This window comes from Ammospiza nelsoni, chromosome 11, assembly GCF_027579445.1.
Source record: "Ammospiza nelsoni isolate bAmmNel1 chromosome 11, bAmmNel1.pri, whole genome shotgun sequence".
NCBI classification, from domain to species: domain Eukaryota; kingdom Metazoa; phylum Chordata; class Aves; order Passeriformes; family Passerellidae; genus Ammospiza; species Ammospiza nelsoni.
In genome coordinates, this window is record NC_080643.1 from 12,331,703 (window position 1) to 12,346,027 (window position 14,325).

At 38.8% G+C, this 14,325-nt stretch overlaps 1 protein-coding gene across 1 annotated transcript in view; it reads right to left on the bottom strand.

The window, feature by feature from the left end:
- Nucleotides 1-14,324, bottom strand: part of APPL1 (adaptor protein, phosphotyrosine interacting with PH domain and leucine zipper 1) — a 24,272-nt gene extending 9,948 nt beyond the window's left edge. The window contains exons 1-15 of the mRNA XM_059480377.1: nucleotides 14,185-14,324; nucleotides 9,843-9,941; nucleotides 9,303-9,362; nucleotides 8,504-8,575; nucleotides 7,642-7,729; nucleotides 6,063-6,104; nucleotides 5,210-5,268; nucleotides 4,622-4,768; nucleotides 4,302-4,384; nucleotides 4,042-4,200; nucleotides 3,097-3,285; nucleotides 2,573-2,615; nucleotides 1,900-1,956; nucleotides 1,280-1,371; nucleotides 526-708 (exon numbers count right to left, since the gene is read on the bottom strand). Coding sequence (XP_059336360.1) covers nucleotides 526-708; nucleotides 1,280-1,371; nucleotides 1,900-1,956; nucleotides 2,573-2,615; nucleotides 3,097-3,285; nucleotides 4,042-4,200; nucleotides 4,302-4,384; nucleotides 4,622-4,768; nucleotides 5,210-5,268; nucleotides 6,063-6,104; nucleotides 7,642-7,729; nucleotides 8,504-8,575; nucleotides 9,303-9,362; nucleotides 9,843-9,941; nucleotides 14,185-14,238 — 1,427 coding nt within the window. The 5' untranslated portion in view covers nucleotides 14,239-14,324. The remainder of the gene's footprint in view (nucleotides 1-525; nucleotides 709-1,279; nucleotides 1,372-1,899; nucleotides 1,957-2,572; nucleotides 2,616-3,096; nucleotides 3,286-4,041; nucleotides 4,201-4,301; nucleotides 4,385-4,621; nucleotides 4,769-5,209; nucleotides 5,269-6,062; nucleotides 6,105-7,641; nucleotides 7,730-8,503; nucleotides 8,576-9,302; nucleotides 9,363-9,842; nucleotides 9,942-14,184) is intronic.
- Between the last annotated feature and the right edge of the window lies 1 nt (nucleotide 14,325).

Genomic DNA, 14,325 nt, shown 5'->3' on the forward strand with positions numbered 1-14,325 from the left:
GAGAAAATGCTTTTATGTTTTGGATGAACTCTTAAGATGATTTTAAGTTGTCCATAAGTGGAATTACTCCAGAAGCCTAGACCATTTTCACTCACCTTTCAGCTTAAGAGGAGTCATCGTATGCCATCATCACCTGGAGGCAGGGCTACCAAATTTCTCTTGAGTTTCCAAGAGGAAATAACCCAAGCTGCTGGGTGAGCAAGCAATAGGAAAGGAAAATACTTTGTGAAACTAAAAGTTTAAAATAATTCAATAAATAAAAGCATTGGCTGTTAAAGCAAGAAAAGCTGCTGCAAAATAGAAAACCTTGACTCTAGTGATGTAATTAAGCCTTTTTTTACAAATCCATCTAACAGTTTAACAAATTGTTTTGCTCCACTGGCCACTGCAAAATTTGTGACATCAGTCAGGAAAAATGCAATGTGTGTGCTGGAGCTGCATCTTAAATGTGGTTTTCTTATTTGTTGGGTTTTGAATTAGTAACATGAACTTTAGGGATTTTTTCCTTCTCTCTCCATTTCCTACCTGCCCGATTGCCCTGATGACTTTGCTTGGCCAGGCAGATCTTCACTGACTGGAGATATGATGTCAAACTGGATGGGAGTGTCAGGGGCAACGAGGGAATCCAAGGAAAGGGCTGAGAGAGCTGCTGAGTCAGAGCCCAGGGACCCTGAGCTGCTGGTACGAGCTGCAGGAGGACGAGACTGCCTGCAACAAACCCAGAAAGGCAAAGTCAGAGTGTGTGAACTCAGGCTGGTTGATAATGAATTAAACCACAGGGGACACCAATACAATATTTGAGAACTGAGATGTGAAACAAAACAAAAACTAAAAACCTGAAGATTGGGGTATAGCAAACAAATCTACATGCCTAGTCAAATTTAAGTTAAAGTTACTAGTTCCATTAATAATTGCATCAGATTGATTTAACATCAATATATAATCACATATTAAGTATAATAAAACCTGAGGTCTACTTCCAGGAATTGGACACATCAAGAAAAATCTCATCATGAAATCACACAACAAAACAGCTGTAATGAAACCAACCAAAGTGTCCACCAGCTGGCATTGGGATTACTTGTGACAATGGATGCTCAACAGTGCTTCAGCAGTGAAAGGTGTGTTCAGGAAATTTTCCTCTGGCCTATCAAAGATTTAGTTCTGATCACAAAAATATTTGTAGGTTTGTTAGGCTTTTTTTTTTTTTCCCTGGAACTTTATCCAGGATTTTCTTTTTCTACGTGCACTTCAAATGGCCTCTGGTTGCTTCACTTACACAATTGGCCTCAGGCTCTCGTGCCTCTGCTGAAAGGAAGGGGAAGGAGTGACAGCCTCCAGAGCTGACTGGTTCACACGGGCAGCAATCTCCTGCAGAGATGGCAAACAAGAACTCAAAACACTTTTCTCAAAAGAAACTTTCATATTTTATTTGTATGTAACTGGGAGGAGTTATAAACTCAACCCTGCATGAGAATCTTGCATTCCTAAATTTTCGCCAACACACCTGCAGCATTTTCTTCCAACTTTTCTTCAAACACATAACCTGATGAACTTTCTCAATTTAAATGAACACATTGGCCTTAAAATACTGCCAATGTTAGTACAAGGCAGCAATAGAGAAAAGCTCCAATGATAACTCTGGCAAAAGAAACAAATGTAGCCAGGAAAACAAAAGAAAAATCTTATTTGAGAAATGCAGCCCTCAACTGGGAACTAAAACCCATGAAGACACTCTTTATATATAGATACATGCTCTGTTATAAAACAGTTTTTATTGGGCCAATTCCCCTACTTTAGTAAGCCAAAATCGTGATGTAAGTTTTTATCAATATGAATTTACTCTATAAATATAAATGTTTACATATTACTCATAAATATAAATTTTAGTAGAGTTACCTCAGGGTTTTCACTTAGATATATCTGCTTAGATATGTTGTTTATGGTGCATATCCACTGAAAAAGAGGAAGAAAAAAACCCAAATTAATCGGTTATGTCTTCTAAACAATTTTGACTGAATACCTGAGTTGACGTTTCATCACTTTTTCTACTTTCTTGGTAAATTCAGGTAGACAAATATTCTGCACACACAGCTTGTCATTAAATTCACTGCCACCTACATACTGCACCTTACACTTTTAGATTTTACTCACAAAAATAATTTTAGTCATACTAAAACTAAAGAAAGCTTAAATCACGACTCCAAAGAACTTTAAAAAAACTCATCAGGATTCTCTGTTCTTTATTCTGTGCTGCAGAGGACATTGTTTCCTCAAGACATTATAAAAACTCAATTTGGCTTTTGTGGAATTTGCTCATTAATTGCATTTGCAAGCTAGAATCTACTTTCTCTCTCTGCTCTGCAAAACCATTTGTTCTGTTCCTGGCTTTTCAACTTTTATCTGAAGGAGGAAGCTAACAGGAACACTAAGATAAAGTGTTACTAACAAAGATATTTTATTAATAAGTAGAAACAGAAAAAAATAGTCAGTATCCAGCCATGGTTAGGAATGCATTCTTTGTGTGCAGCAGAAAATCACTGGGCTCCATGCACACCTCCTATAAGCTTACCTCTTCATAATCTTTTTTACTTTCTGCCTGTAAGATTGAAGACCTGAAAGAGGAGATGGAAAACAGTTTTGGGTATGTAAAATGCCTCACCAATACAGTTAGCCAAGAAATTACATTTTTATATTTACACACTAAACAAATTATAAAAGGCTGAAGATTGATTGTGCTGAGTGCAGTTCAACATTTAATTAGGATGGGGAGGAACCCATGCTTTCCTTTTAACAGGAAACAGAAAAGGAACACAATTCTAATTGAGTCCATGTAACACTTAAGTATTCACAAAATGCAGTAATATGTGATTGTCAACTAATTACCATAATCTTATTTTGAAATACTACTCAGCTACATTATAGAATTTATAAACAAAAATCCAGTTAACACTGTTAAAAGGATATCCCAGATTTTGCTTCTAAATATGCACAGAATATATCAAGTTAACATGTGGCCAAAGGCAGACCATCTTTCTTTTCCTAATGAGTGACTCCAGTGTTTGTGACAGGAGGCAGCAGTGTAGGAGCACTCACTTTTTGCCATCAAAGGACGTTATCTGGAAGCAGTAGCGCCTGTCCTCACAGTCCACAGCCATCACAGAGCAATTGTCTATGTCCATCACAAGGCCCCCAGCCACATCTCCTCTTGCCTGGCTCATCAGGTTTCCACCTTGAGTGAAGTAAAACTGTCTCTCCCAGCTGGAGGACACCAGCCCTGTCTTACTGAAAAATAAAAACCAGTCCTCAGTTAGCCTCCCTTTTTGCTCAGACACTCTATAATGTTAGCTGCTGTAATTGTGTTCTAATGCGGAAATTAATGCCTCATTCAGTAAGAATTTTACTTAACTGTTGTTGTAAAAGTAATCAAATTTTTTTTTTTTATTCTTTGGAGCTTATTATATAAATTACAGTAAAAAAATTAAATGTTACAATTTATTTTTAGTAGCTGTGAAAAACAGCTGTGGTACTTCCTTAGAGGCACAGCTCCCTCCTGTGGACAATGAGCCACTGCTGCGTGGAATCCAGAAGCTCCTTCCAAGGGTATTTTGGTTAACAGGGTGTTTTTTGCCTTTTTTTAGATTAAAATTACAATGTTTTATTAGTAATTTGAATCCCAAAGCTTTAACAGACACTTCCAGAACAATCCTAATAGATGGAATCTTGTTACTTCCCAATTAGGATGCAGAGAAATTACACTCTCAAACCTTTTTTTTTTTTTAAACTGTGAAAATTCAGGGAAAATTAGACTAAAATCAGGATAATTATGCTTTGCACCTGAATGACATTTTATCAGTGTAGCAATGAATTTAACACCAACTAGGTGAAGAAGTCCAAAGAAAGAAACAGAATAGCTCTTATATGACTTATTCAACTACATATATAAAACCTTAAAAAATCTTAAAAAAATTTCCAGCTTCTTTAGCTTTGCTTTCCCAAAATTAAATACTCTGGAATTTTTAAATAACAAGTTACTCTTACTTTCTTGCATTGAGATAGCCAGCTTTCCTTGTTAGATTCCTATGGGCAGGAAATTTGGTAGGATCAGGATCAGGCAAATACAGTGGATCACTGGCTACTTCCAAGTCCTCTATAGTTTGTTGCATATTTTCTACTTCACAATCCATCTCCCTGCGAACACTAAGATAAAAATGTGTTATTAGCAAAGATAATTTATGAATCAGTAGAAACAGAAAAAAATAATCTTGATAAAAGTTCAAAATTCAACAAAGCCAACTTACTTCTGTACACTTGTGCCAATATTGGTCAAAAATTCTTCCAGTTGCTCAGTAAGATTTTCTGAACCCATTTTAAAAAAGCTTATCTTTAAAGAATAAAGGAGGAAAAGGGAGAATTTAGTCATTAATAAAACTACACTTAAAATTAACAGATGAAGTCATAGGAGGTTGAAGTTTCCCAGAGAAATCTGTTTTCGTCCCTGATTCCCACCAAAGTGATTCCCACCAAAGCCTGTTACTAAAAGCAGCAGAATGAGTGTTTGAAGGCTGCTGCTGGCACTGCAGTGACATTTGTGTCACAAGGACGTGAACAGAGAAATTACCTGAGCTTGCATGTATCCCAGCAAGGGTTCTAGCAGAGAAATCTTCTTTTTGTACTGGAGAGTGTTTAATGCACAGAAATAATGCATCATAGTCTGATGCTGTTTTTTCCTTGAAGTATATACATCTTCTGTAACTTCAGCCTTGATCTGAAGAGATACAGACAAAGGGAGGGAAAAAAAGGAATGTTTGAGATTGCCATTGATCACATGCCCTGTGGACAGCTTCATAGCCAGCATGGAAAAAGCCACAGTCATGTTCTACCCTCTATCAGCTGCTGCATACTGTACTATTCTACTTCTCTAATTTAAACATGAGTTATGTGAAAAACATACAAATACCTGGAAAGTGTGGTTATGCCTTTACAAAAACAAACTGAATATGACATCACAATATTATTCCCAAAGCACTGTCAGTGTTACAGACAGGCATGTATTGGAGAAACCTGCTTTTCTGTCTAGACTGCTAAAAGCTATCAAATGTCACACAGAATCTGTCATACACTGTGTTCCATCATAAATATATATGAAATGAAAATTATTTCTTATCTTCTTTAAACAATCTTTATATTAAGATTTTGTTTTACAAACCTTTTCATTTTCCTTTCTTTTTGACAACCGACTGTATCTGGTAATGGCAGCATCATGGTCTAAGCAATCAAGAGACAAATTGTGATCATTTTCACAAATTAATGACTTATGAAACAGAGCAGAACACCTTTTATATCACAGTGTTACACAGACAGCTGAAGGCAAAGTTCTGTCATACTAACACCTTTAGGAATAGTTCTTGTCTGTTTATAATCACATCACTGCAACAAATACTTGGGCTGAAGAAAAATTCCAACCAGATGCAAATGTTGCCAAATTGTTACAAAGTTCCCTAAACATCCACTATTGTTCAAAGAAGAGCTATCCATTAAGTAGAGAAATTTTACATTATGAAAACCTGTATCTATTATTTTTTGCTTCTAAAGCAATTAAACAATTTTCACTGAGAGAAGTAGAATATTATTTAAATAATAATTTCTCAATATGGATATATTAGAGGCAGCTAAAAAAAAAACTTCTGAAAGTATGGAAGAGAACTATGAAATTAATTTTAGGAAAGTAAATTTTTTTTATTGATCTGGTCCTGTCTTTAAGAAGCAAGCTAGCACCTTACTCTTTTTGTGATTTTGATGTCATAATCCTACATTATTTAATAATCATACATACACTTAAGGTTTTGTAAGAAAACCCTTTCAATTTGCCTTAATGCTTCAGTACACAGAGCAGAGATTTACAGGTGAACCAGGAAAGTTGAGTGCCCAAGTATCACTCAGAAGAATTACACTTTAATTAGTTATTCTAAGCCTACAGGCTTAACTCCACTATTTAAGGACAAATATACAATAACACTGTTGTCTTGTAATATTGATGAGATTAAGTACTTTACACTTACCATTGCTTGCAATTTGGAAAACTTCTTTTAGAGTTAATATCTCTAAAAAAACAACATATCACAATTTAAGTTGTTACTAGTGTAACATTCATGTATTACAGTTTCTCATGTAATGTTCACTACTGAGCAATTGAAGGGAACACCCTGTACCATACTGAGCTACCAGCACAGGCAATCCATGGCCAGGGAAATCTGCTCTGCCTGGGGCCTGAGGATCATTTCTTACCAAAAAAACCCCAAAAACTGTACTGTAATACTGTAAGGAGGAATTCCTTTTCAAAAGCCTTTGAAAGTCATTGTCATCACTGCACCTGCAGTTCCACTCTGGGTTCTGGTTTGAGCTGGGGAAATGCAAGCATGGGAGATGGGCAGTATCAAATCAGCTAGCTAAAATCAGCTCAGTTCCAGCTGGTTATTGCCTCACTGTGCCAAGAACTGGAACCAGTACACCACCTTACACCTGCTATGATCTTGACTGTGGTTTGTGCCATATTACAATACAAACCAGCAGAGAGCCATAATCAACTTTATGGTAAAGCAAATACAAAAAAAAAACCTGTCCAGGAAGTGCCTGTGAAGCCCATAGAGAAGTGTAGGGTCATTACAAACTGCACCAGCTGGTGCCTAAACCTTACAGTGGGAAAATGCAATTTGCAATATTGCCTCAGGAATGCCTCTTCAGTAAGTACTAACAGGAGACTTTTCAGGTCCTGAGAAGCAATATCAGCCTTGGAATAGTCATGCTCACAAAAAAACCCAACCAAACCATAATCTTTTCAATCCATAATTTTGCTGTGACCTAACGCCAAAGAAGTATTTTCCAAGATTCATGAAGAGTTGGAAGACTTATGAAAGACTTGTAATTTTTATTTCAATTTAGACTTCATAGATATTCATGTCTTAGGTATACTCACTCTAGAACACTCACAATAGGGACATTTAAGTTACTTGGGCTTTAATTCTTATAATTTCTACTTGGAAGCCCATTTGACACAGCAGTCTGTTCACTCCAGTATCGTGAATAAAATCTATCATCATCACACAGATGTTATTTTATCCAGGCACAAGTACAATTATTACAAAAGTAAGAAGCTGGAAGCACCTTATGTCTGCACCTAAGAAGTCACCTGTGCTACCAGCAGAGCTGAATAACCACACTACTAAATCTCAATATGGTAAGTACTACAACTTTGGCACTCTGCCTTTTGAGCTTAGTCCAGCAATTATACAGATGTCATGATCTGATATACAAATCTTTCCTGAAAATGCAAATTATCTGAAAATTCTTCTTTCCTAACATTTTTGAGTAGCTGCTAATTGTTAATCTTGAATAGAAGATAAGTGCTTCCCTAATGTAAATAATATTTTTGTTGCAAGAAGAGTAACGTTAAGTTCAACTGTAATACTCTCATGAACAGAAATAACTTACTTTGCTTTTTTAAATTGGGAGATGCATACTTTTGAGAGCTGAAAAATAAGTGGTGTATTCTATTTAGTGAAACAAGAGCTATGAAGATGAAATGCTATGTTTTTATTGTTGCTGCTGTTGAAAAAAACAGTATTTGGTCAAGTCCTCTACCTTTTAGATCCCTTTCTTTAAACTGGGTAATAGGAAACATCATTGCATCTGCAAGCTGAGTTGAAAGTACTGCATGGCAAGAGCTGAGCTGAAAAAGACAAAAGAAGAAAATCTTAGGAAAGCAGTGCTGAGACCAAATCAAATCACAATAGGTGGACATCAATGTCACTCAAGGATGACATGTACAAATCAAACACATTTTTGTATGTTCCTTTTTTTGCAGCTACTTTTTTCTAGGTTCCAGATCTCATCATCAGTTTTTTATAGAAAACCTTTAGAGTTTAGTTTTTTTCTGAACTTTTCCAAGCTACTGGATCATGTCCAAGACGAGGTGCATCCATCCTGACTAGTCTATTTGTCCAGTTTCCCTCCAGCTACATCACAGCCCACCTTTCACAGCTCACAGAGGTAGAACAAAATGTGAACCTCCTCCTAAAATGGTGTTTAAGTGAGGAGAGGGATCATAACAAAAATCCTGATTCAGCTCTTAATGGTGCTCAGTTGTGTGTCCTGTGAGTCAGTATCCAAAAGAGAGACAGCAGGAAGGTCCTGTGTCAGTCAGGTACTGAAATCAGGCACACAGACCCCCTTGTGTACATAGCTGCTAAGTGCCACTGTGTCATGGTTCTGGCTCTATCTCTAGTAGTTAATCTGTGTTTTTTTCAGCAATGTATCCTCATTTTGCTGAATTCATTCTTTATCTTAAGGTTATGTAACTTTAAATAGATGTTGCAATATACAATTAATTGTTACCTTGTTGACAAATGAATGACATTTCTGTACCTCCTAGCTTAGAAAAGGAGTAACTAGGCAGCTAAAGTCTGTACCTGACAGCATGAGCAAAGCACATACAAGGACTTACCTCATCAATCACTTTTGCAAATTGCTGCAGAGTGGAAGTCATGACTTCATCATCTCCCCCAAGTGGAAAACGCTGAGAAGGCAAAAAGAGTTATGTGGTTTGCAGTGCCATTCACAAAACTGGATTAATCATCTCTATGAGTATATCAGGTATTCCATTATTTTAAAATATTACACAATTAAGATATACTGAAGCAGTTCACCTCATTAGGTGGAAAAGGAGGATAGGGAGCAGCAGCCTCTTAAAAGAAACAAATTTTTGTTTTTAACATTTTTAACCTCAGAAAAGGGGACCCAGCAGCAAAGCTATCAAGAACCCTTCACAGTACAGGTTATGAGGGAAGAAAGTTATGGATTCCACAGTCTGTGCTTTCAGAGATGGAATTATGCTCACAGAGCAAATTATGGTTGTAATTTGGAGATTGCATTGCAATCTCTTCTCTTTGGGACTATTGATATTTAAGCACTTAAGCGTAAACAGGTGCTTAAATTAAAAACAAAACAGAACTACCCTAAGCAATTCTCCAAAAAACACCTAATCCAAGAGTAAAATATTTCAAAAGCTATTACTATTCTTCATGGTAAGAGGAACTTCATTCTGGTTTAGCTGGAAGAACTAAAATAAAGGAAGTAGATTATTTTGGTAACAATTTAAACCACCACCCCACAGCAGTTCCTTTTATCTGGACCAAACCTAAATTCATTCTACACTGTGCTCTGGGAGATAAAATACCACAGAAATACACAGAATTTTGTGTACAGTATCTGACCACACACAGGCAACATGATTTATGCAGTACCTGTTTCTCATATTCCTTTAGAAGCTTTGAAGTCAGATGAGTTGCTGCACTTAATTCATTCTGATTTAAAAAAAGGGAAACATGAAAATCAATAAAAAGTCAAACAGGTCAAGTACATCTAAATTAAAAATACAGAGATTAACTCAAATTTTTAGAAAAACATACAAAAAAGATTCTGGCATAAAAGTTGAGTTATTTCTAGATGAGTGAAACATGAATATATTGTGGGTAAAAAATAACCTCCCACTTGATACATACTATTATACACACTGAGATCATTTAGTGTGTGCAACATTTTAGAAACACTTGGGAAATATATTAAAGTTACTTAGAGAACAGAGAATATAATTTCACTTGTCATAAAAAATTCTGTTGCAAAAAGAATCACAAGAATTTAGTCTTAGCACTCCCTAACATACAGAAAAGCAATCATAAATTTTTACTTGATTTCAGTTCTACATTTAAAGCATATGGAAGTTAAAAAACATGAAATGTGGTTCCAAAGCTTTATAAAGCATTCAAGAATTTCATTAACCCTACCTGAGCATCATATATTCTGTGCATGGCTTGAAACAACTGATTGATGTAATTGGATATTGCAGCAGCATCTTCTTCAAACACTCCCAGCAAAGAGCGGGTCTGTAACGATCAAACAGCCAAAACACAACCATGGCAAGTTAGAAGAATTTTAATATAATGTAATTTCAGACTTAAACAGCATTATTTCAGGATTCATTACTGAAAATTCTATAAACCCTCCAATAATGTTGAAGGGATGATACCTGTTGCATGCCAAAGAATCTCACAGATACTCAAGCTCAGCCTTCCTCCTCCTGTCAGCCCCTCTCCAGGTTAATACATTTTCAGAAAGGAAAGGGCCAGGGGAGATGGACAACTGTTAAATGGTGAAACTCTGGGCAGCTACTGGGCTCACTATGGTAAATCCCTAAGGAGAAGGATGAAGATTACTGGTATGAAACAGCTTGCCACATTTCCTCTGCAGTGAGATCCAAATAAAGGCTGTCACTGTCTCATACTGTGCAACCTGAACACAGACACCTGCTGGTTGTGCTTGGACCTGTAACTTACCTGTGGAATAACCATCAATTTTGTGATCAAAAGGCTGAGGAACTACACCAAACCAAAACAAACAATACAACCTGCATCTGACTGTCCTCAACATACATATTTCTCACCACTGAAAGGGAGTGAAAAGATCTGTCCTTACCCAGCTTATCAGTCTGTCTGTTCTTTAGCTGGTGTCACCCACAAGCCTGATGACTCCTGTGTGCATCACTGCTGGTGCTTAACAACCTCCACCTCAAAAATCAACCTCTTTTATCACTGGCCACCTATTAGACTAAAACTGATCTCCATCTAAGCCCAACTACCCAGGCAGTTTTACCACTCAGGTCACAGTCCATACCTCTCCCTTCTGGCCAGAAGAAGCTGCCAGGCTGTGTCAGAGTCCCTGCATAAGCCAGGGTGACTGACATGCCCTGCTCTCCCTCCTGCCCAAGGGACTGACTCCATAACAAGGCAATCAGCTTGCTCAGGTGTAATTTGTCTGTAAGCTTAAATGAGATGCTGACTGCATGTTCTTGCATTCTTTCTGCACTTGGAAGCAAGGTTATTCCTCCTCACCATGAGGGTTTTGAATGGCTTCCTTCCACCAAAAATCCCAAAGGGGGAAAAGCAGAGGATGTACCAGTAACTCTGCACAGCCACACTGGCTTTTCTTAAAACATTGTTGGGATGCTTGGCTGTAGAAGCAGGAGCAGTGCTTGCAAGAGCCACAAAGGAAACACCTTAGCAATGTTTTAGCAAAAGGACCATGTTTTGTTTCTAGGTTTACACCAAAATTAATGTCCAGACAGAAAATGAAAAGAATCACAAGCACATAATTGTTTTTCCCCCAAACTATGATTGTTAAACACTTGAAATTGGAAATTCTACTTTTTAGTCTTCCCTAGGCTGTCTTGAAATTAGTGAAGTCTTCAGTCCATCTTCCCTTGAAGCATGAAGGTCTTTTTCAGCTATTTCTCATGTTTTGCTTTTAATGAAAATCAAAGAGGACATATTAAACCCACATAAAGTATATTAATTAATAATTCCTTCTGACATAAGATTCTTTTATTTAAGTTGAATTAGATGCCTGGCTGTATCACAATTACTGTCTTGCTATATAATGTCTAAGTGGTATTTAAATATTAAAAAATATAATCAAACAGCATAATCAGCACAAAAATAGCTTTAATGCTGGTTTTAGTTTATAAATCAAATGGAAAGAGGTGAAGGAGAATTCAAATCTTTGCCAGGTGTGGCAACATGTGTCATCCTAACAACCTTGACTCTCCCATTAAGGCAGAGATACACGAAAGAATGCAAAAGCAAAAATTACATGGTACTATAACCATTGAATTATATACCCATGACCTTTAAACCTGAACATAAATAAACCTGAGCTTGGATTTTTAAAGGAGTATTATGTAAGGTTTCTGGATTATACTAACTCTTTAAAACTGAACATGGAAAAAATATCTTTATGTTTTACTTTAAAAATGTCAGTTATTGATGTCCAACCATCAAAACAACATCATACAATACTGATGGAAAGAAATTAACCTGAAACTGTAAATAAGGTATGTCAGATTTCTGCTTAGCAGAAAGTGAGAGCAATTGTTTACTTATGTTTCCAGTAAAACTCTGCATCATTTTGCATTTTCTTTAGGATTCTCTCAATCTGTGCTTGTGAACAAGCAAACAGCAAAGGACCAGGCAGAAGCTGCACAAAGAAACCCCTCATTAGAAGTGAGTGTTTTAAGCCTTCTATGCCATCAGATGGAGGCCACTGCAGGTGACAGGAGACCCAGCCTGTGCTTCCAGTCTCTTGGCTTTTTTGTTGTGCAATGCTTTGGGAATGCAAATCAGTGTGAGCAGAAACTCTAAACACACACTGAGTGTGTGTGTAATTTATGTCCTAGGTTAATAAGTAAATTGCCCTGCTTTGCATAGCAAAAGACTATGTAACCTTGGCCTTTGGTTTAGGCCTGACAAGCACAGTGGTGAGATTCTGGTCCTGTGACAACAGGAAATGAATGGGTTTGACATTTTTGAAAAGCCTTTCCTTCCTCAGACACAGAATAAGTTTGAGATGATGTTTATATACCTACAGTCAGTGTCTGAAACTCAAACTGCAGGCCATGGTGCAGCACTGAACAATCCCCCAGGCTGGTGGGCTGTGCAAAATTCAGCATGAATGTACCCACGGCAGTGCAACTCCTCCAGAGAGAGGCTTCTGCTTTCTTCAAGCAACATTTGCTGCCATTTCCACTGCACTGATTTCAAAGTAACAGAATTAACTATTGTAACAAATGGACTAACCCAACAGACCACTGAGTCCTTACTAGAGGACCTGGCTCCCAAAATTCATCTGAAAAATTGACTGAAAGATGTAAATTTTCTACCTACAAAAGGCAATATTGACAAATATTTTCTACCTACAAAAGACAATATTGACAAATCCAATTACTTAAGCATCTCAAACACATTGGGCTGAATCAGTCTTTGCTTGTCTGTATCACAACTAAGCTCACATGGAAGATTCTAGAATTACAATTACATTCCAATAAGTAACATTTTTTCATGTGCTTCCCAAATATCCTCAGATGGTCCTAAATTCATGTTACATTTGACATTTTCTATAAATATGAATAGTTCTGACTTCCTATACTAAGAAAAGACCTTCAAGAGATAATTTTTTAAAATCAGTATTATTACAAGACTTTCAGAATTGCTTCCCCTTCATGAGACGACAGCAGGTTTGGCCCCTGGACCGGAACCCACATTAGAGGTGAGATCTCATCTCACATTCAGCATTTGACCTATTTGGGGCACTGTCGTTAGGAAATCAATTATTCCTTTTCTGCATGGCCTTCTCTTGCCTTTTTAAAGTCGTCCTTCCACTTGATACAGAATTGTTAAACTAACTTTTAGTCATTTTAGGGGCTAAATTTCCCTTTTTAACAAGTGAAAGTTTCTCTTCCTATGACCAAGGAATCGAAACTACCAATGCACGTGTTATTGCAGTATAGAACAAATTGCTCACTATGCACCAGAACAAGGATCTTAATTCCAAAGGCCGCCATAAAAGAAAATACATTGCAAACTTTCTCCAACATTTAAGAAATACAGTACAAGAACTTGCTACTGCTACTGCCAGCAAGAGAAACCAGAGCCACAGAATAAAGCATTTCCTACTTTAGAAAGGAACTGCAGCGCACTACAGAGCATGGCTGTCACATCGGGGAGCAGCGATGCGAGGCAAGGCTCGGAGCACGGAGGGCACCGTGTGCTCCCAGCCGCGCCCCGCACTGAGCACGGTAACCTCACCCAGCCCCGCCGCTCGCACGGCTCTGCTGAACCTTAACGCGCCTTGCTGAAAATCAAAGGGAGAAAATGGTTTGAGAGGGCAACGCGGGTTTTGTGGTCAGGACGTGTCCATATCGAGCCTGAGTGCGAAGGCGGGGGTGGGGGTCAGACAAACGGTGCTGGTGCCGGCACTGCCCGCCAGAGGTGCCGCAGCACCCGCAGCACCCGGGCCCGGAGCCCCGGCCCCGCTCCCGGCCCGCAGCACTCCCGGGAGCGGCGGCGGGGCCAGCGGAGCTCCAAGCGGGCCTTGGCGGGGCACGGCCGGGGCGGAGAGCCCGAGCCGACACTGTGGGAGCCCGCGGGGCCGTGCGGGCAGCGTCCCCGCCGCGCTGCTGGGGCGTCACCCTCCCTCCCACCACCGCCGCGGCTCTCGGGGTCGGGAACGACAGGGAAGCAGCGCTTCCGCCAGCAGGGGCTGGGCCCGATGCGGCCTCCGCCGGGCCTGTCTCACCTGCGGGCTGTCCTCCAGCGTCTCCTCGATGGGCAGTTTATCGATGCCGGGCATGGCGGCCACCGCGCTGAGCCCCCGCGCCTCCGCTGCCCCCGCGCCGGCCCGGCCGGACCGACCCGCACCGACCCCCGCCCGCCACGC